Genomic DNA, 22,769 nt, shown 5'->3' with positions numbered 1-22,769 from the left:
GGTGATGATGTCTTTGACATTTTTCTTCAGGGTCTTGTGGGTCAATGCAGAGTATATAACTGCTCCAACATATCATAAGTGGAGTTCCACCTTGTTGGGACATCATGTATGAGCTTATGAGTAGGCAGCTTTAGCATTTATTGCTTTGTCTTAAGCACATGAGCAGCTTCGGTGGAAGTAGGAAACCACCTTCCTGATCCTCCCAAGGAGGCGCTCCATCCTATTGACTGAGATTCCCTTCTGTGATGCCAAATTCACTACATGTGCAAAGCACCTGTCTGTGGTACCAGTCCTGCCACATTCACTGCATTTATTTGATTTTTGGCATTATCAGTTGTGACTGGGATATTAGTACTGGGCCTCTTTATCTTCCATTCCGCCATTGCTTGTGTCAGTGCCTGCGCAAGATGACTCTCGTAGAGGGGGCATGTCTTCTCATTCCCCAGTCTGCTGTGATGAACTGAGCACTTATCGTCACATAGTTCCCCTGGACGTCCACCAGTCTGTTGTGAGCGCAACAGATGATGCTCGGGATAGTTCATCCACAACTTTTTTCTTCTCCTGCTCATAAAGATCTGGCACAATCTTATCGCTGAAGTGGGTGCGCGACGGGATGTCGTAACGTGGCTCAAGCACTTTCAGCATGTTGTTTAAAACCCTCGTTTTGCAGAACCGACTCTGCACCTATAAACACACCGATTAAATGGCGCGGGGCGTTACTGCTCCTCCGTTAATCCGCTCGCCATGACCACGCTGTGTGTGGACTGAATGTGCAAACTACTTTTTTTTTTCTCATATATCAAACTACGGGTCAATAATTTGATCCGAACAGATCACGGTTTAATGTTGATCCGTTGCACCACTAACACACATGCAATTAATTTGTGGGAGTATTGGGCGAGTTCTGATGTGTAGTGGGGTCGTGGCCGGGGCGGTGCCAAAATGACATCATAGGCCAGGGCAATATCGACTCCCATCGATAAATTCAAGTTTTTTGTCGCGGCCGATTTAAAAAATTAAATAAAATAAAAATTATCCTATTATTTTTCGCCCTCCCCCCCAGGATCTTTCGTAGCTTCCGCCGACCCCTTACTTCCTTTGCATAGTTTAGATAGCATATACACACACCTAGCAAAACATGGCTAATGCCTATTCTAACGAGCACGAGGCGTTTGTTCCCCCCCCAAAAAAGTGTTGTCAGTAGTTTGGTTTTGCCGCAACAGACGTGGAACAAAGACTGCACGCTGCAAAGTTTGTTTGAAAAGGGCAGCAGCACAACAAACTTATTGCTGCATCTGAAATTGCAGCCTCCTATCGAGTGCAGAAAATGCAACTCTTTACGAGGCGAACAAGACCTTAAAACCAACAGACTCCGGCTAAAAAGAAGCTAAGGGTGGTAGAATCATTTACACCAGAACGGGGTAAAAGTACTGTGCACAATTGAATAGCTTAGTTGTTTAGACAGCAATGTGTTTATATGTTGTTTCTTCTAATAATGAAAGACTGTAATGTGTCTTGTTTTCATGTTAGCATTTAAGCTAGCAAGCTGGCCCCAGTAAGTCTGTGAGTTTATTAAAGTGCAGTTAGTAGTCACATTGTTTTAATCATTTTAATTCAAAACATTAATACTAACTGTCGAGAGTTTTACCATGGTTATCATTAATACTGTTTATCGTTACATTCCTAGACTGCAGTCACACGCACTAAAGCAAAGCATATTATTACATCAGGGACGTCAAACTTAAGGCCAGGGGGCCAGTTCTGGCCCGCCACATCATTTTATGTGGCCCGCGAAAGCCTGAAAAAAAGGTTTTCAATAAAATACTTATTATTGTTTTGTATTTTTTTTACTAAATGCATTCGTTCTTTCAATTTTGACAGAAAAAAAATGCATATTTTAAACTTTGATATTATCTGATCATGCCAATTATAATATTATATACTGCATTGCAAAACTATTTTTGTGAGATAAAAACAAATAGTTATGAAGTGTGGGTAATGACTGAAATAATACAATTGCGGATACAAGCGGCCGAAATGAGTTTCCTCAGAAGGGTGGCTGGCATCTCCCTTAGAGATAGGGTGAGAAGTTCAGTCACCCGAGAGAGACTCGGAGTAGAGCCGCTGCTCCTTTGCTTGGAAAGGAGCCAGCTTAGGTGGTTCGGGCATCTTGTGCGGATGCCTCACGAGCGTCTCACTAGGGAGGTCCTCGTTGCACGTCTCACTGGGAGGAGACCCCGCGGCAGGCCAAGGACCAGATGGGGGGATTACATCTCCTCTCTGGCCTGGCAACGCTTCGGAATTCCCCAGGAGGAAGTCGCTAATGTTTCTCTGGAGAGGGAAGTCTGGGGGTCTCTGCTGGAGCTGTTGTCCCTGCGACCCGATTCCGGATAAGCGGTTGAAGATGGAAGGATGGAAAAACAAATAGTTAAATATCTGCTCTTCACCTTTATTTATGATTTTTAAAACCAGTTATACATATACATATCGAATAATCAAATGCATATACATTGCGAATAATCATGATTAATCACAGGTTATTACCCGCATGCATAATGTAAATACATTTTTTAAAAGTGGCCCTCTGAAAGCAGCTCTTACTGCGATGTGGCGAGTTTGACACCCCTGCTTTACATGAGCTGTTTTGACAATAGCTTTGTAAACACAGTGTTTCCATGTCATGTAATTGATTATATTAATGTGCAGTAACTAAAGTGAAAGTAGTGATCTCCTACTTTGAGCTTCTTGCTGCTCATGTGCTATCGGCTATTCTGTTGAATCTGAAAGTCATTTGTTCTTTAAATACATGAAGGGTTTCTCTCAATGGCTCCAAAAAGAAAGAAAATCCCTCCACCTCCTCACTGTTTGCATATTTCTTTTTTCTTCAGCTGAGGATGACGGACTGTGGGAGAACGGCCTTTCCTATGAGTGTCGCACGCTGCTGTTCAAAGCCATCCACAACCTGCTGGAGCGCTGCCTTATGAATCGCAGCTTTGTGCGCATCGGCAAGTGGTTTGTCAAACCCTACGAGAAGGAAGAGAAGCCCATCAACAAGAGGTTGGTGTTAGCACGCTGCTCCTTTTCTTCTACTTTTGTTTCGGCTGCAATGTGGTCTGATGCTACTCAGAGTGTTGTGCAAGGCTCGACCCACACTTTGATCAGCTCTGTTTGTTTAACGTTCAGCTGCAGAGAGCACACTGAGCTTAAATAAAGCTATGAACGCAAATATATATTTTTAATCAACAACAGTGTTAATAATACTGCTACTCGCTCATTTGCAAAATTAACTTTTATTTTATTTTCAAAGAGTTTACTGTTGCCTGTACCTTGCCGGTTTTATTTGTGCACTGATTGGAGAGCTTGCCTGAAGGTTGTTTTAGATGCAATAAAGCGTTATTGCAAATAATAGAATGATCATAATTCTATTATACTTTATAGAACATTGATGTTACCATAAAGGTCTAGATTAGCCCCGATCTGGTCCAGCAGGTCATTTTAGGGCTCATTGGCGCTGTATGCTGCATCACAAATATTTGATGACCAGAAAGAGGTGCTGTATTTACAGGGTTTCTGCGGGTCATTAAAAGTATTAAAAGTCAAACATTGATTTTTGTAACGTTTCAGGGGAGAAGAAGACGGCACTAAGGCAGGAATGCTGTTTAGCCGTTGGTGTATTTATTGTAGATATAGCGATGAGCGTGTAATTAAATAACAAGTTGGGTGCAGGACTATGTGTGGCGTTTACAATGAGAGTGTTGCCAGCAGGTGTTGAAGGTGTATGTTGAGAAGCGTGTGAAAGTCCAAAGGGGGCAAGGCTGGCTCGGTAGTCCGTGAGCAGGCAAAATTTATCACTCAGTTTTTTCTCCAAAAATAAATAATATTGACTAGATTTGCAGTTGACATCCAAAGCTGAAGTTATTTATATTTCACCTTAACAGCCGATAATTTATTTCCCTCCATTGCAGAACTGAGAGAAAGATGTTTGTACTCACACTATGAGGACAATTGGCTAGAATCAGGTGTGTTTACAATTCAATGCAAAGATAAATGTTTAACATAAAATGTCCCTCTCAAATAAGACAAAATTGAATTCAATTGAATAATCCAAACGTCAATACCATGGAGCGCTGGTTTACCCAACCTACATATGTGTGTGATAAAGACGTGTCATTCAATGAATGCGATCGCTTCTCTCACATGTAATAAACAACTATATAAAATGTCAGAATGACTGAAAAATAATTCACACATTAGGGGAATTGCGGTAATGTGTGAAGTTGTGGGACAAGCAAATGATCATTGGAAGCCAGAAGAGGGAGGATGATGTGTCCAGCATGCTACAAATAGGCCTTACGTTGGAGTTGTGGAGTCAGCTTTATGCAGCCAGAGACTTGTATAAAGTTAAAGTACCACTGATAGTCACACACACACTAGGTGTGGTGAAATTACTCTCTGCATTTGACCTATCTCCTTGTTCCACCCCCTGGGAAGTGAGGGGAGCAGTGAGCAGCAGTGGTGGCCACAATTCATTGCTGTAAATTGTTTGCATATTTTAAAATAACTTTAAAATAGATCATTATATTTGGAGTCAAATTAGTATTGCGCGATATAGACAACTGTAAATTCCGGACTATAAGCCGCTAATTTTTTCCTAAGCTTTGAGCCCTGCGGCTTATAAAGTGGTGCGGCTAATTTATGGATTTTACTTTGCTGAGCAAATAGTTTTCATTAAACACATGCAAAGACCCTTGAATGGTGTGTTATTGTTTGTGCTATGGTGCCATGTTTTAAACGAGTTTGCTCACTGCAGGCGGTGCTGGGTGAATGCCTCCAAGTGTTTTCTGCTGTTTAAAGCTTTGAACCAGAAGTAGAAGTGCCGTTCTGTCTTCTAATCGTCCATAGCGTTTTTACTCGTATAAATGTTTCTTTCATCACTCCAAGCAGCGTTTGTAAATGTTACAGTACAACTAAACCAATTCTTACTAACTAAGCCGTCCCATGTGTGATGTCTGTAGGAGTGTTTTCATGCATATTTGTACATGCTATTGTAATGTAATCAAGCTAGCGTCGTTAGCCATTGCTAACATGCTAACACGTTTACGAGTGTCTGTGTTGGTATTATTTCTTTACAATGGAATTATTTGTGTATTTTTTCAGTCTTTTTGTATTGCTCAGTATATTCTCCAAGACGTCACAGTGGAGTTATTGAGTCTGTTTAGCTGATTGGAGAGCTAAGTTCCGCAGCCAGCCATTATTTGGCTGTGGGGCTTAAAACTGGGGTCAGAGGTCACAAAATGTCCAATGTGTGCGATGATGTGCTTTGTTGCTTCCGAGTCCACCATGAGGCTCTTCAACTCCAGTCCTCTGAGCGGGGCGTCGTTCACTTTGAATGCCAACGTGTGGTTCTCATCCACTGCTTGCTTCACTTTGTCCCACTTTCTCCGCTGACAGTGTACGTCGTTATGCGCGTTACTTTAACACAAATGCCACCATTACTGCTTTGTGTCCTTTCTTGCCCCAGTTGTAACAGGTGAGTTTCTCTTTCCAATCGTCTTTTTCCTTGACTTTCATCACGCTGTCTTCTCCAAAACCAGCAGCACCAAACTTTTCCGTGCTCTCAAAGCTCCCCAGCTTTGTTTTAAACTCAGCAAATGTTAACTTATCATCCCTCTGTGTCACGTAAACAGAGAAAGAATTAAATGCATGAGGCAGGCTTTTAATATCATTGCGGTCAGCGAACCGTCACTCAAAGTCTCTCCTGTATTGTGTAGTGCTGTGATAGCGTTCTCTGCTCGGATGATGTAATCTGTGACACTCTCATTCATTCTTTTTTGGAAGAGATGTTAATTCCGTGTACAAACTAATTAAGCGTAGTTTCCCCTTACACGCATAATAACCTCCCAGGATGTCCAGCGCCTTCCTGCCATCATCCGCAGCGTCTGTCATGAATATTTTTGAATACTTTTATCGTCCGATAGTTGAATCAGAGCTGCATACACCTCTTCATATTTATTGGCGTCTTCTGCCGCAGCATCGTCGTCATCTTCACCGGGCGGGTCACCGAGTATGGTGCTTTTTAAGTCAAGCGGACGCAGATGCGCTAAAAACGTAGTTTCCCAAAGTTGAAGTGAAGTGAATTGTATTTATATAGCGCTTTTCTCTAGTGACACAAAGCGCTTTTACATAGTGAAACCCAATATCTAAATTACATTTAAACCAGTGTGGGTGGCACTGAGAGCAGGTGGGTAAAGTGTCTTGCCCAAGGACACAACGGCAGTGACTAGGATGGCGGAAGCGGGGATCGAACCTGGAACCCTCAAGTTGCTGGCACGGCCACTCTTACAACCGAGCTATACCGCCATATACAGTTTATAATTATTTGAATCTCTGTCAAAACACATACGGTTCCATCGGCTCCCAAACTCTTTCCTGGGCCCCTAACCTGTTGGTGTGGACACGGAAGATGGCGGACAGCAAACAGCACACAGCATTGCGTTTGCCTGCACACAGCATTAACGAGCTGCAGCCATTTATTGATAATTTTGCGCACCGGTGTGTTAGCTCCACCCACACCCAGAGTCAGACCAATAGTCACCAAGAACATACAATGACGAAGTTCAACACAAATGCTAGTCGGCCCATAAATGTATTAGAGCTGCAGCTATCGAATATTTTAGTAATCGAGTATCTTATTGAATATCCCGATCGATTAATCGAGTAAACGAGTAAATCATATTTTTGCTTTAAAAAAAAATTATTAAAAAAATCCTATATATTTTTTTGTCATGTCCAGCTTCTCAGGCAAATCATATAGTTGATGTAGATGCCCATATCGGCTGTACAAATTTACTTTACAAAAGAGAAGTGTGGAATACTTCTCTTGTTGCCTTATTTGTATTTTGACTGTATTAAATGGATTTATGTTATTATTTGGTGCAGCCTAAGGCCATGTCCACACGAACACGGAGAGTTAAAAAAAAACACTTATTTGGGGTTAAAACAATCTCCATCCACACAAGTGTAGTTTAAAAACTGTCTATGTCTACACACAAACACATACACCTGCTGTCGTGCACATTTTGTCCAATCAAAAGCCTGAAAAAAGCAGCAATATCTGACTTGGTGCAGCATTACACCTCCTATTATGTTTATTTTTATATACTTTAGACCAGGGGTGTCCAAAGTGCGGCCCGGGGGCCATTTGCGGCCCGCAGCTAATTGTTTACCGGCCCGCCACACATTCTGGAAATACTATTGTAAAAATAAAAAACAACATTAAAAAAAGTGGAATGAGGTGAAATCTAACGAGAAAAAGTTGCAATGTTGACACAAAAGCTGCCATGCAGGCTGTTTTTTTTTCTTTTGTCTTTCTTTATTTTTCTTTTTTTGCCAGTGCTCAAAAAATAATAATGACAAAAAATCCATGTTATAATGAATTATTTTCAGGGCTCCAATTACTTCAAATATTTCACTTTAAAATGTTTTATGTGGTAAATATTGCATATATTGTGTAGTAGCCATATAAAAACATCAAAGTTTTCTTTGACAAAGGCGCATAAAACAAACAAAATAATTGTTCCAGCATAAAATCTGTAACGACCTGGTCGCATCGTGGTGCGAGGTGTTCTCCCAAGGATGCAGACGGGCTCGGACACAGCTTGCAGGTAGGAAAATGATTTATTCAGGAACTAAATCGGACAGGAAAAAAACAAAAACGACTAGCGTGGGAGCTAGCAAGCAAAATAGCATAGCCTGAAAGCTAGCAGGAAACAAAGTGGTCGTTAACTGTTGCGTGAAAGCAAATTAGGAAGCCAGGCAGAGTGCTGCCCGGGCGAAGACTAAATAGCCCTCTGATTAGCGCTCGGGCAACAGGTGCGCGTCCCGAAACGCTAACCAGAGGCAGGTGAGCAAAATCTGCCGTCATGGCAACAGAAACAAAACACACGTGACACTAAACTGTAAACAAACTGTGATCCGAGCAGCGGATCCTAACAGTACCCCCCCCTAAAAGGACAGATTCCAGATGTCCCTTGAAAACAAAAAAAACAACTGGAACCCAAAAAAAAACAAGCAATAGTTCACGAGTCCAGGGCGGGCGGGGGGAGGACTTGGTGGTGGGTCGCCAGGCCACGTGTCCCCGAATCCACCGGGGAAGGGTCAGGTGGCGGCGGCGAATGGAATGCCGAGGCGGGCGACCACGGAAAGGCCACATTCGTGGCCGCTGAGAAGGTGGGCGTGAGTGGCGCCAGAAGTTCAGCAGCCTCTGAGTCCTCTGAGAGAGCTGCTTGCGCAGCCGGACCACTCGAGGTCGCTGAGACGTCGCCGTGGAAGCGGTAGGTGTCGACGTCGCCGTGGCAGCCGGAGGAGTCGACGTCGCTGTCGTGGCAGCCGGAGTCGCTGTCGTGGCAGCCGGAGTCGCTGTCGTGGCAGCAGGAGTCGCTGTCGTGGCAGCAGGAGTCGCTGTCGTGGCAGAAGGAGTCGCTGTCGTGGCAGCAGGAGTCGCTGTCGTGGCAGCAGGAGTCGCTGTCGTGGCAGCAGGAGTCGCTGTCGTGGCAGCCGGAGTCGCTGTCGTGGCAGCCGGAGTCGCCGTCGTGGCAGCCGGAGTCGCCGTCGTGGCAGCCGGAGTCGCCGTCGTGGCAGCCGGAGTCGCCGTCGTGGCAGCCGGAGTCGCCGTCGTGGCAGCCGGAGTCGCCGTCGTGGCAGCCGGAGTCGCTGTCGTGGCAGCCGGTGCTGGTGCGAGAACCAGTCGTGGTACAGGTGCTGGTGCGAGAACCAGTCGTGGTGCAGGTGCTGGTGCGAGAACCAGCCGTGGTGCAGGTGCTGGTGCGAGAACCAGTCGTGGTGCAGGTACTGGTGTGAGAACCAGTCGTGGTGCAGGTACTGGTGTGAGAACCAGTCGTGGTGCAGGTACTGGTGTGAGAACCAGTCGTGGTGCAGGTACTGGTGCGAGAACCAGTCGTGGTGCAGGTACTGGTGCGAGAACCAGTCGTGGTGCAGGTACTGGTGCGAGAACCAGTCGTGGTGCAGGTACTGGTGCGGGAACCAGCCGTGGAGCAGGGACTGGTGCGGGAACCAGCCGTGGAGCAGGTACTGGTGCGGGAACCAGCCGAGGTGCAGGTACTGGAACCTGTGGTGGAGCTGGTGCTAGCCTTAGCGCTAGCTTAGGTGCCTGTGGCCTAGCTGGCGGTTGCGGCTTAGCAGGCCGTCGGACTGGTGGCGGTGGCCGAGCAGGAGGTTGCGGCTTAGCACGCCGTTGTGCCACCCCACTTGCACAGCTCCCAGTACTAGCCCCCCCCCCTCAAAAAGCGGATCCCAGACGCGCTCCTTGCGGATTGGAACCGTCTTCAAGGGTGGGTGGAGGGAGGTCCGGGGGAGGGCAGAATCCTCTCCTCTAAATTGTCCAAAATGTCTCTTCTTACTCCCCACTTGAGACTGGGTGGGAGCACAGGGGGAAAAAATATGTGCAGTGGGCGGAGCAATAGTCACTGGGGGTGGAGCTAGAAAGTCAGGTGACCGGGACTGACTAGATTTACATTTCACAAAAATGTCCTGATAATGTTTTATCTTAGAATTAAAGTCCTTAGGAGGTGGCTGACAAAAAGGAGCAGAAGAATTGAAAAAAAAATCTTCGTTTCTGACGTCATCCACAGTGGGCGGGATGACGTCATCCGTGTGGGTCTCCAGCTGACTGACAGCCCAATCGGTGAAATGTTTGGCAAAGTGGTCGATAGGGTTGCCAAACATCTGAGGAGGGGAATCTTGGGCTGAATGTTGCTTGCTGTGTACCGGTGGAGGAGTCTGTGGGAGTGGCGCGTCTTGGCAGCGAAGTGAAGACCTCTTTGGTGGCTTCCGTCTTCGCTGACGCGTCCGGTGGTGCGGAGGTGTGGCGATGTCCTCGGGCCAAACGGAGTGGATTGGGACCAACCTTCCGTTAGGACCCCATATCAGGTCCTGGCGCTCCGAAGGGGAATAGCGGAGAGTCTCCGCCTCCATCGCTCGCAACACCATCCACGCACCTTCGTCCATCTCCTCCGACATGCTCGCTGCGAGAGAACTTCTTCTTGCTGGCTTCCTACTGTAACGACCTGGTCGCATCGTGGTGCGAGGTGTTCTCCCAAGGATGCAGACGGGCTCGGACACAGCTTGCAGGTAGGAAAATGATTTATTCAGGAACTAAATCGGACAGGAAAAAAACAAAAACGACTAGCGTGGGAGCTAGCAAGCAAAATAGCATAGCCTGAAAGCTAGCAGGAAACAAAGTGGTCGTTAACTGTTGCGTGAAAGCAAATTAGGAAGCCAGGCAGAGTGCTGCCCGGGCGAAGACTAAATAGCCCTCTGATTAGCGCTCGGGCAACAGGTGCGCGTCCCGAAACGCTAACCAGAGGCAGATGAGCAAAATCTGCCGTCATGGCAACAGAAACAAAACACACGTGACACTAAACTGTAAACAAACTGTGATCCGAGCAGCGGATCCTAACAAAATCGACAGATATATCTGAAGTTGATCTCGTAATTTAAGTGTTGAAAGTAAAAGAAAAACCTAATAAAAATGTATCACTATATGAGTGGGGCACCTTTTGGATCCCAAATATATTTAGTGATTTTTTATTTATCTTTACTCAAAAATATGAAAGAATTAAAATCAATGGTGTGTTGCATTATTGATCTTTTAGGGCTCTAATTACCAAATACTGCATATTTCAGTTTTACTATAAAAAAAAAAACTAAGTTGTTTTTGACAGAAAAGCCATAAAACATTTTTTTTAATTTGTATTACTTTATGTCAACTTGAAGTTGATATAGAGATTTACTGTAAGCGTTAAATAATTTAAAAAAAATAATAATCTGACTTATTTTTTACATTTTAATGACTGAGACCCTTTATGGTCCCCGGGACCCCTAAAGGTAAAATAAATAAAACATCTATATATTTTGTTATGGTTTGAAAATGAAAAATATCAAAATGGCCCCCACATGCTTTAATTTTTCCGTGTGCGGCCCTCAGTGGAAACAGTTTGGACACCCCTGCTTTAGACGTTCAATGTACATTGTCTTTAAAACCTGCCTGCACGTACACAGAGCCCTGAGAACATTATTAAAGAGCGAATGCACGCCTGTGCTGCTGAAACCCAACACTCATACAATTTTAACATGTTCAGCAACATGGTGATGTATTACATGTGCAGTGAAGTGTACATTATTTCTAAAATCAGAACACACTAACGAGTCAAGGAAACACTTTTGCATGTTTAAGTGCCTATATAAAGCGCATGGATGCGCGAGTATCACTGCAAAACTCTCGTGGAATTATAAAGCATTTAAAGGCCTACTGAAACCCACTACTACCGACCACGCAGTCTGATAGTTTATATATCAATGATGAAATCTTAACATTGCAACACATGCCAATACGGCCGGGTTAACTTATAAAGTGCAATTTTAAATTTCTCGGGAAATATCCGGCTGAAAACGTCTCGGTATGATGACGTTTGCGCGTGACGTCACGGATTGAGCGGAAGTATTGGGACACCATTGTGTCCCAATACAAACAGCTCTGTTTTCATCGCAAAATTCCACAGTATTCTGGACATCTGTGTTGGTGAATCTTTTGCAATTTGTTTAATGGACAATGAAGACAGCAAAGAAGAAAGCTGTAGGTGGGATCGGTGTATTAGCGGCTGGCTACAGCAACACAACCAGGAGGACTTTGAGTTGGATAGCAGACGCGCTACCGTGAGTACGCAGCTTTCTTCCAAACATTTGATCGCATGCCCGTCCGTGCCTGCCGCTATGTGCATGTCACGTACGTAACTTTGGGGAAATATACACTACCGTTCAAAAGTTTGGGGTCACCCAAACAATTTTGTGGAATAGCCTTCATTTCTAAGAACAAGAATAGACTGTCGAGTTTCAGATGAAAGTTCTCCATTTTGAGCGTTTAATTGACCCCACAAATGTGATGCTCCAGAAACTCAATCTGCTCAAAGGAAGGTCAGTTTTGTAGCTTCTGTAACGAGCTAAACTGGTTTCAGATGTGTGAACATGATTGCACAAGGGTTTTCTAATCATCAATTAGCCTTCTGAGCCAATGAGCAAACACATTGTACCATTAGAACACTGGAGTGATAGTTGCTGGAAATGGGCCTCTATACACCTATGTAGATATTGCACCAAAAACCAGACATTTGCGGCTAGAATAGTCATTTACCACATTAGCAATGTATAGAGTGTATTTCTTTAGAGTTAAGACTAGTTTAAAGTTATCTTCATTGAAAAGTACAGTGCTTTTCCTTCAAAAAAAAGGACATTTCAATGTGACCCCAAACTTTTGAACGGTAGTGTATGTGCTGTATGAACTTTGCGGAAGTGAACGGTACTTTGGGCTGTGGGATTGAGTGTGTTGTGTGGGTGTTTGAGTTGTATTGGTGGGTTATATGGACGGGAGGGGGAGGTGTTTGTTATGCGCGATTAATTTGTGGCATATTAAATCTAAGCCTGGTTGTGTTGTGGCTAATAGAGTATATATATGTCTTGTGTTTATTTACTGTTTTAGTCATTCCCAGCTGAATATCAGGTCCCACCCGCCTCTCACAGCATCTTCCCTATCTGAATCGCTTCCACTGCCCCTTATCCTTCACTTTCACTTTCCTCATCCACGAATCTTTCATCCTCGCTCAAATTAATGGGGTAATCGTTGCTTTCTCTGTCCGAATCGCTCACGCTGCTGGCGTCCATGATTGAAAACAATGCAGATGTGAGGAGCTCTTCAACCTGTGACGTCACGCTACTTCCGGTACAGGCAAGGCTTTTTTATCAGCGACCAAAAGTTGCGAAATTTTTACGTTCTACTAAATCTTTTCAGCAAAAATATGGCAATATCGCGAAATGATCAAGTATGACACATAGAATGGATCTGCTATCCCCGTTTAAATAAGAAAATCTCATTTCAGTAGGCCTTTAAAGGCCTACTGAAATGAGATTTTCTTATAGATATAGTGATATGGTACATGAGTAATGAAGTACATATTGTCTTTAACATCAGTACACACTACAAGATGGACGCTATTTTTTTAGTTGCTTGGTCGCTTTTTACACGTGTGCTCCATCTCCAAAAATAGAAGCAAGACACGTAAGTTAACTTCATGATTTGTCGTTAAACAAGAACTAAAAACATAAGATAATGTTACACCTTTCTTATGACACAGAGCAAAAAGTCAAAGTTGTCCCATCAGTTGGCGGTTTGACAGCGATCGTATTCAAAACAGCTGACTGTCATTAGTGCTGGCGGGAGTGTCGCAAAACCCATTTTGATGTGTCTTTTTTATTAATGTTGAGTGAAAAGAGCAGCATGTTTACGTTCATCCATCCATCCATTTTCTACCGCTTGTCCCTTTTTGGGGTCGCTGGAGCCTATCTCAGCTGCATTCAGGCGGTAGGCGGGGTACACCCTGGACAAACATACATTAAGTCCTCTTAAAGTGTGTTTGAAGGCAGCAAGGTAGTGTTGTTGAGCTTGGAAGCGACAGAGTACAACCGTGACATTATCACAAGTCTCCGCTGAGTGTAGAGTTTTGGAACTCTACACTTCGGCCAGCGTTTGTAAAAGTCTGCGTTTTTAAGGACAAAAGTATGCGTCTGCGTTTGGACAAGCGATAAGTATGCCTTTATTAAGCATCTGTGTTTGTGTGGACATGGCCTTAACGAGGCAAAATGCCGTAAAAAAAACTTAACGACGCCTCGACACAGCGAAAATTCCTCGAATATATTTTGTAATCGAATTACTCGAGTTACTCGAGTAATCGTTTCAGCTCTAAAATGTATTCAAGTGTGGTTATCAATCACAGTTTTTCAATAGTTTTAATTTAATATGGTAACACTTCGACAGGCGGCACAGCAGTAACCGTGTAGTTACAGGTCCAGGGTTTGGTTCGGTGTCTCCTGATAGTAGTATTGTTGATCTTCTGTCTATCCTTCCAGTCAGGGGCTTATTTGTTTGGTTTCTATCTGCATTTAAGCACGATGCTATCACGTTCGCTCCGTAGCTAAAGTGCTTCACCGATGTATTGTCGTGGAGATAAAAGTCACTGTGAATGTCCATTTTGCGTTCTCGACTCTCATTTTCAAGGGGATATAGTATCCGAGGTGGTTTAAAATACAAATCCCTGATCCACAATAGAAAAAGGAGAAAGTGTGGAATCCAATGAACCCTTGTACCTAAGTTACGGTCAGAGCGAAAAAAGATACGTCCTGCACTGCACTCTAGTCCTTCACTCTCACGTTCCTCATCCACAAATCTTTCATCCTCGCTCAAATTAATGGGGTAATCGTCGCTTTCTCGGTCCGAATCGCTCTCGCTGCTGGTGTAAACAATGTGGAAATGTGAGGATCCCTTCAACCTGCGACGTCACGCTACTTCCGGTACAGGCAAGGCTTTTTTTTATCAGCGACCAAAAGTTGCGAACTTTATCGTCGATGTTCTCTACTTAAATCCTTTCAGCAAAAATATGGCAATATCGCGAAATGATCAAGTATGACACATAGAATGGGTCTGCTATCCCCGTTTAAATATAAAAAAATCATTTCAGTAGGCCTTTAATGCAATTTTTGTGAGACGTTAACATTGAAAACCCTAATGCAAATATTTACCAACCTACACAACAGCATTAGTCAACACATACCTCAATCTCCTGTCAAGTTTTTAAAGTTATTCTCCTGGGTTTTACGATTACAACATTTAACATTGTTTTGTTGTTTTTTTTTACTCGCCATTGAGTTCCAACTCATGCTGGTGTGTGGATGTGTCAATATGTTGTTGTGTTTGTGCTGTGGCCAGATCTCCCAGTCAGGTGACCACAAGGCCACGCAGCAACAGAATGTTTTTTGTGCGCACGTGCACAGATACACACACACACACACACGCACACACACACCCACACACTTGTGTATTTACCAGCCAGTTTATTTCAGATACATCCAGAACTCTTGTCAGTTTGTCTCTCGTTTGCACCATTGTGACTCTGTACATGTATTTTTTGTCCATGAGATTTAGCTCAGTTGATAATACAATAATAAGCTGAAGAAAGGATTGGTGTACTCTTTAATTCTTTAGTTGGGTTACAATCTTTTATTGAGACAAATATGTTTTATGTATTTAATATTTGTTTACTTACTATGGTATAGGGTTGTACGGTATACCGGTATTAGTATAGTACAGCGATACTAATGAATCATATTCGGTACTATACCGCCTCTGAAAAGTACCGGTCCGCCCCCCTGTCACCGATTACCCCCACCCCCCCGCGCCCCAGTCGTCGTCACGTCGTGTCATTGCTGGTTTACGAGCAGACGAGCATGTTCCGCAGTGCACAATCACGGAGTACTTACAAACAGATACAGTGTGTAGACAGAAAAGGGAGAATGGACGCATTTTGGCTTAAAAACTAACAATAAAGGTGAAACACTGAAACGCCCACCGGAAGAGGTGCTTTAAGACATGGATAGCTAGCTACCGGTACCAAAATATTGGTATCGGGGCAACTCTACTGTGGTATATTATTTATTTATTTATTATTTATGTGTTCACTGTTCTGTTACAAAGAACAAGGAAATATGATAAACTTGCTATATAATGAAAAGGGGTAGGATTAAATAAACTCAGCTTCTTCCTACTCCTTTTCGGACATGCTATAATGAAACAACTGGAAATATGTGATGCATTACATTGTATCGTATGCATGTTCGAAATAAACTGAAACTGAACTGAACTAAATAGAGACAAACCCTGGTCAGGAGAAAAAAATAATTTAAAAAGCTGTGGAATTTCCTCTTTCTCTTTTCTCTCTCCCCCCTCCCGTCTGCTGTCTGGGAACAGACTGGGCAAGTTATAAATAGTGACACAACCACCCTGGATGTTAGCTGTTGTCAAGGATGGTTTTCTGTTCCCTTTAATGTGCTCCAGTCACTGAGGGATTTTAACAGACAAAGGCCTTCTTTCCATGTTTTGCCTTGTTCGTTTGCATCGTATCATTTTGTGTCCACAAATGATGGTGCAGTAAGTGGCGGAGTTACCGGTTTGATGACAAGGAATGTACCAGATGACGTTGTGCCGTACACTTTTCGTGCATGGAGAAAGTAAAAATAGAATGAAGGTTTGGGTTTGGCTGCTCAGTTGGAAAATGCTGTTATTCATACAAAGTCTGCAGTTGGTGATGGTAAACATGATTCTTTTTTACTGACTCGGGTGCCTATGAGTCACTCACCAGTGAATCAGTTAACTTGATTCACTCATCACAAACACATGTGCAAAAGCTTGCACATGGTCACTGCACTGTAAGGCTCGCCACCACTCGATTCAGCTATCACAGAGTGCATGTGCAGAACCTCATAATTCACTCGATTCACCTATCAGAGAGCACATGTGCAGAACCTCACACACGATTCACTTGATTCATTCAGCACAGAGCCCAAGTGCAGAACCTCAAACCATTAACTTGATTCACTCAGCACCGAACGCAAGTGGAGAACATTGCACATGATTGGCGACTGCACAGTCTCACCCTCATCCGTCAACCGTCACAAGGCGCATGTATACGCACTTGCACATATGTAACAAGTAATTTCATTTATAATAATATAATAACCCCAGCCAAAGTTAATGCTGCACAACAGTATTGATTCAACAGTTGTGAAAACAATTAAAGATACGTTCACCTAGTCTTGATAAACTGCAGCCTTTATTCACACTTAACTGTTGCGACTTTGGATATAATTAACGGTGTTGACGTTTTTGCCAACCCCTCAAGTCTCTCTTTGCCTGTGGGCTCCTCATGCAACTAAAGTACTAATACTATCATTGCAATTTAAATGACATCGCCGTATCGCCATTTTGAGATAAATAAAAGTATTTTTAGCAAATGTAATGGCAGAAGTTGTGCAACAGCGCTTGGTGCTGATTAAAACATGTTATACCGAAGGAAATCCTTACAACTGTTACAGATTTTTGAGAGATATCCCCGTTAATTACGGGTAACCAAAGTGGACTCACCACCATTCAATGTGCTCTGTGTTACAGGACACGACAATAAAGACATCTCCACTTAATTGTCAGTGATGTGTTGATACAACAATACATCATACACATATTGTGGACACATACAACATATAAAGCAAATTATCTCTACTAAATAAAAACTAAATGTAAACTTAACAATCACTAATGCGGCAGAGACGAGTCACTGACCGAGGTAGTCTTTCACCACATCAACTCTGTGATTCCAGACACTGTAGACCCCTTACAGTTTGCCTACCGCACTAGTAGATCGGTGGCCCTGGCACTTCACTCTACACTGTAACATTTGGACATTAACAACACGTACACACAGAGGACTCGTTTCCTTTCATTTAATTTTTAAAATATATTTCATTCATTTAAAAACAAATGCAACAACAGCATTTATCCGTCCATCCATCTTCTTCCGCTTATCCGAGGTCGGGTCGCGGGGGCAGCAGCCTTAGTAGAGAAGCCCAGACTTCCCTCTCCCCAGCCACTTCGTCCAGCTCCTCCCGGGGGATCCCGAGGCGTTCCCAGGCCAGCCGGGAGACATAGTCTTCCCAACGTGTCCTGGGTCTTCCCTGTGGCCTCCTACCGATTGGATGTTAAAGTTAAAGTAAGTTGTCACACACACACTAGGTGTGGTGAAATTTGTCCTCTGCATTTTACCCATCCCCTTGTTCCACCACCTGGGAGGTGAGGGGAGCAGTGGGCAGCAGCGGTGGCTGCGCCCGGGAATCATTTGTGGTGATTTAACCCCCAATTCCAAACCTTGACGCTGAGTGCCAAGCAGGGAGGTAATGGGTCTCATTTTTATAGTTTTTGGTATGTCTCGGCCGGGGTTTGAACTCACAACCTACCGATCTCAGGGCGGACACTCTAACCACTAGGCCACTGAGCAGGGGTGACGTGCCCTAACGTTCGGGTGGCATCCTGACCAGATGCCCGAACCACCTCATCTAGCTCCTCTCGATGTGGAGGAGCAGCGGCTTTACTTTGAGCTCATCCTGGATGACAGAGCTTCTCACCCTATCTCTAAGGGAGAGCCCCGCCACCCAGCGGAGGAAACTTATTTCGGTCGCTTGTACCTGTGATCTTGTCCTTTCAGTCATAACCCAAAGCTCATGACCACAGGTGAGGATGGGAACGTAGACCGACCGGTAAATTGAGAGCTTTGCCTTCCGGCTCAGCTCCTTCACCGCAACGGATCGATACAGCATTCGCATTACTGAAGTCGCTGCACCGATCCGCCTGTCGATCTCACGATCCACTCTTCCCTCACTCGTGAAAACTCAGAGGTACTTGAACTCCTCATCATGGGGCAGGGTCTCCTTTGTTTAGCATTTAGCATGAACAAAAAGGAGCAGAAAGAAGTACAACTAATATCTGCCCCTTAGCAACACAAAGTCATAGCAACACAAAGTCATATATAGTTAAATTTCATTTGAGCTGTCTGATGCAGCCACCTTATCAATTTCAGGACATCAAACCACAAAATACCTAATAAAGTTGATCTACGACTCTGCTCTGTCATATTTTTGTGACATTGATAATTCGACGTCATCAACATGAAAGCATCCTGACCCGCTGAATCATAGTGTGGTTACGAAAGACCACACTGGCTGAGAGTAAATCGCTTCAACGGGTCATAAAGCCTCACTGGCTCCAACCTCCCCTCCAAGGACACACTAGCTGCGTTTCCATTGCAGTTTTTTGTACATTTGCAACTTGTAGGGTGTTTTGCGTCATGAGCCGCAATTCTCGTAAAATCTCATCCTGCGAGACTCCACTTTGAGGAAGATACTGAAGCCACTGCTCCGTGATGTCAATAGAAGACGAAGGCAGCGGGTGATCACTCAAAGGCAACTTCCTTATGGCCCCCTTGACACTTGTCTGGGTATGGGGTCTCCCCGAGCCTGCGGGTCGGCCTCTATTGCGGGGAAGGCACTCGTAAGACGGCCCGGTACCCGACCCCGGCTGACCGATCGGAAGCGAGACAAGATGACCCTTCTGCCCTCATTGTCCTGCATGGGCGCCCCATCCGTTCGGTGTTTAGGTGTCCCCTTAATGCGAAAGAAGTGTTTCCATCATGCTTTTGCGAAAACCTTAAATATCAGAACGTCTCAAAAACCACCTAATATGAGCGCAACATTTTTTTTGCGATATTTGCGAAGTTTTTCGAAATATGGGTGTTTCCATTACCAGTTTCTTGTTGCAATATTTAGTATTTGCACATTTCTAAGGGTAATGGAAACGCAGCTACTGTATACACACAGTGCTGCAGGGGAAAAAGTACAGAGCATCCTCAGAGACTAACAGCACCCAGCTCATGCTCTGTTCCAAAGGAAGGACCCGGGTCACAACCTGCAACATTACAGGACAGAGAGTATGTCTACCCAACAGGCTCGCTACCACAACAAGTCTTTCCCAGCTGCCATGAGACTTTTAGCACAGGACATTAAGATGGGAATGAAACACTTCATGCCACATGGGCAATATTAACCTCAAAAATTTAACAAACAAAAAAAATAAAACAAAACAGTGTTACTATACAATATCAAAAATGTGTGCAATAAAAAGGCATAATTATATTTTGTATTTCATTGTACAGTGTTCCCCTCATTGTTATTTTGTATTTATTTTACTGACTTGTATTACTGACACAGTGTATAACTTCTGTACAGTTTATTTTATTTTCCTGTTAATACAACATATCTTTTTTTTTTTTACCTTGTACTTTTTTGTGTAACCCCCACCCCTTTTTTTTAATCTTTACTTTTTTTTTCTTCTTTTTTTTACAATGCCATTCTATTTTCTAACTTTTGTTTTTGTAGTCGTTGACTCAGGGAGAAACACACAAGAATTCCAATATACCTGTACTGTCCTGTAGCGATGCAAATGGCAATAAACATACTATTCTTAATGGCGACGATAACCTGTGAGCGCTGATTCAGTAAAAAAGACTTGCGTTTTTTTTTTTACGATTTGCACATCGCTAGTGCTGGCTGTAGCAGCTGACATCGTTCTTTACCTCAGCCTATGTTTCCATCACCCCCTCTTCATGCTAAGCAGGACACATTGACTCTTGTTGAATTGTTTATTACAAGGCTGGAAACCTCTCTTCTAAATGATCCAATCAATGCATATTGTTTTTTTTCATACAGATGTTTTCACATCCATCAGTGTGTGTTAATGCAGCTTTGACTGGAGTGCAGCATCACCAAGTTGTGCAGCCTGGTTGTTCCAGTGAAGCTGCAAGGTAGACTAGACTAGAAACAGCAGGAAGCGAGAGGGAGGGAGGGAAGTTGGTTGTTATGGCAGCAGGGAAATACACCCTGGGATCGCGTGTTTCCTAGGTGAAGCAGGATGCTTGTGCTGTATTGGCTAGCTCGAGGCAGTCGACTCGTCGACTTGCTCCTAATTGGCCGTGTTTCCGAAAACTAGCGCACGGCTACATCCACTTGTCTTTGATGTCTCAGTTCTGAAGAGGACAAAGGGATATCGTTTTGCGCTTTATCTGCTCAATATGCAACAGCAGTTAAAGAGCTTCTTCAACTACAGCTGTGAAAAATAGGCTTAGACTTGGACTTCCTTTTATTGTCATTCAAATTTGAACTTTACAGTACAGATAAGAACCAAATTTTGTTGCATTAGCTTGTTGTAGTGCAGGATAAAAGAGCAATAAGGTGCAGATATGAATAAATAGATTACTGTACAGATAAATAAATTGCACTTTTGCATGTCCTCATTAAAGTATCCTTATCAAATCATGTTGCCGTGAGCACAAACATTTCCACATATTACACAAGCACAAGGGTCTGAGGACATTCTTGGCGTCCACTTCTGGGAGGTGAATGTGTGCACTGTAGCAGGAAGTGTGGTGCAGCATTCTTGTTAAGTAGGACAGTGCAGGATAAAGGGCCAATGCCGCCAGTCTGTGGCTGAAGCGCTAAATTTATCCCCTCCCTGCTTGGAGCACAAGACAAACACAGAGGGAGATCACATACAAGCATGTGTGTCAACAGGCAGCTTGGAGCCCACAGGAGGACTGTTGCAGACACACAAGAGTGAGACCATCCTGCACATTTAAACTGTATTTTACAATATATGTATGTACATATATTGTATGTACATACAATATATGTACATACAGTATGTACATATATTGTATGTTACCTGCATTTCTTTTGAATCCAGTAGCCTTACAGCAACAGGACCATGTGACTCGAAACTGTGAACATATGAAGTTACTAGACTGATCCTGTCCTTAACAAGGATGTGACTCAATAAGAAATGGAAATTAAATGAATAATAATCACACTAGGGCTGAAGATATCGATTATTTGAGTAATCGAGTAATCTATTGATGAGTTTGTTCGGATAAAACACACTTTATAGTCTCAATGCATATTTTAAGGAACATTATTTTAGTAAATATTTTCCTGCTTGTCATAACATTTATTTTTTTCTCATAAATGCACATCATCAACATGAAAATTGCTGTTGGTGTTCCTGGGATTAAAAGCTTCACTTTTTCTCCTCCAAACATATTGCTGGGTATCAACTTGTGTTTAATCAGACATCACAGGTACAAAGATAAGATCTTCTGGAGGAAAGTTCTGTGGTCAGATGAAACAATATTTGAGCTGTTTGGCCACAATACACAGCAATATGTTTGGAGAAGAAAAGGTGAGGCCTTTAATCCCAGGAACACCATGTCTACCGTCTAGCATGGTGGTGGTAGTATTATGCTCTGGGCCTGTTTTGCTGCCAATGGAACTGGTGCTTTACAGAGAGTAAATGGGACAATGAAAAAGGAGGATTACCTCCAAATTCTTCAGGACAACCTAAAATCATCAGCCCGGAGGTTGGGTCTTGGGCACAGTTCTGTGTTCCAACAGGACAATGACCCCAAACACACGTCAAAAGTGGTAAAGTAATGGCTACGTAAGGCTAGAATTAAGGTTTTAGAATGGCCTTCCCAAAGTCCTGACTTAAACGTGTGGACAATGCTGAAGAAACAAGTCCAGGTCAGAAAACCAACAAATTTAGCTGAACTGTACCAATTTTGTCAAGAGGAGTGGTCAAAAACTCAACCAGAAGCTTGTGGATGGCTACCAAAAGCACCTTATTGCAGGGAAACTTGCCAAGGGACATGTAACCAAATATTAACATTGCTGTATGCATAGGTGGATTAATGACCGGGCCTACCGGGCCCAGGCCCAGGGGGCCAGAGGCCCCAAGGGGCCAGGCCAACTTGGCCCCGCGGCCGCGACCCAAGCAAAACTACTTTTGCAAAAATAATAATCTTAAGCCCCAAGGGGCCAGGCCAACTTGGCCCCGCGGCCATGATCCATAGAGGGTAAGAGGCCCCAAGGGGCCAGGTCAACTTGGCCCCGCGGCCGCGACCCACAGAGGGCCAGAGGCCCCAAGGGGCCAGGCCAACATGGCCCCGCGGCCATGATCCATAGACGGTCAGAGGCCCCAAGGGGCCAGGCCAACTTGGCCCCGCGGCCACGATCCATAGAGGGTCAGAGGCCCCAGGGGGCCAGGTCAACTTGGCCCCGCGGCCATGATCCATAGACGGTCAGAGGCCCCAAGGGGCCAGGCCAACTTGGCCCCGCGGCCACGACCCACAGAAGGCCAGAGGCCCCAAAGGGCCAGGCCAACTTGGCCCCGCGGCCGCGAGCCACAGAAGGCCAGAGGCCCCAAGGGGCCA

At 44.1% G+C, this 22,769-nt stretch overlaps 1 protein-coding gene across 2 annotated transcripts in view; it reads left to right on the top strand.

Moving 5' to 3' along the window:
- Positions 1–22,769, top strand: part of med13a (mediator complex subunit 13a) — a 205,552-nt gene that overhangs the window by 51,388 nt on the left and 131,395 nt on the right. For both annotated transcript variants that reach the window (XM_062048448.1, XM_062048447.1), the window contains exon 3: positions 2,889–3,057. In XM_062048448.1, the coding sequence (XP_061904432.1) occupies positions 2,889–3,057 (169 nt within the window). The remainder of the gene's footprint in view (positions 1–2,888; positions 3,058–22,769) is intronic.

The sequence above is a fragment of the Entelurus aequoreus genome, linkage group LG05 (assembly GCF_033978785.1).
Source record: "Entelurus aequoreus isolate RoL-2023_Sb linkage group LG05, RoL_Eaeq_v1.1, whole genome shotgun sequence".
Classification (NCBI taxonomy): Eukaryota; Metazoa; Chordata; class Actinopteri; order Syngnathiformes; family Syngnathidae; genus Entelurus; species Entelurus aequoreus.
This window is presented reverse-complemented; position numbering and strand designations above follow the sequence as displayed.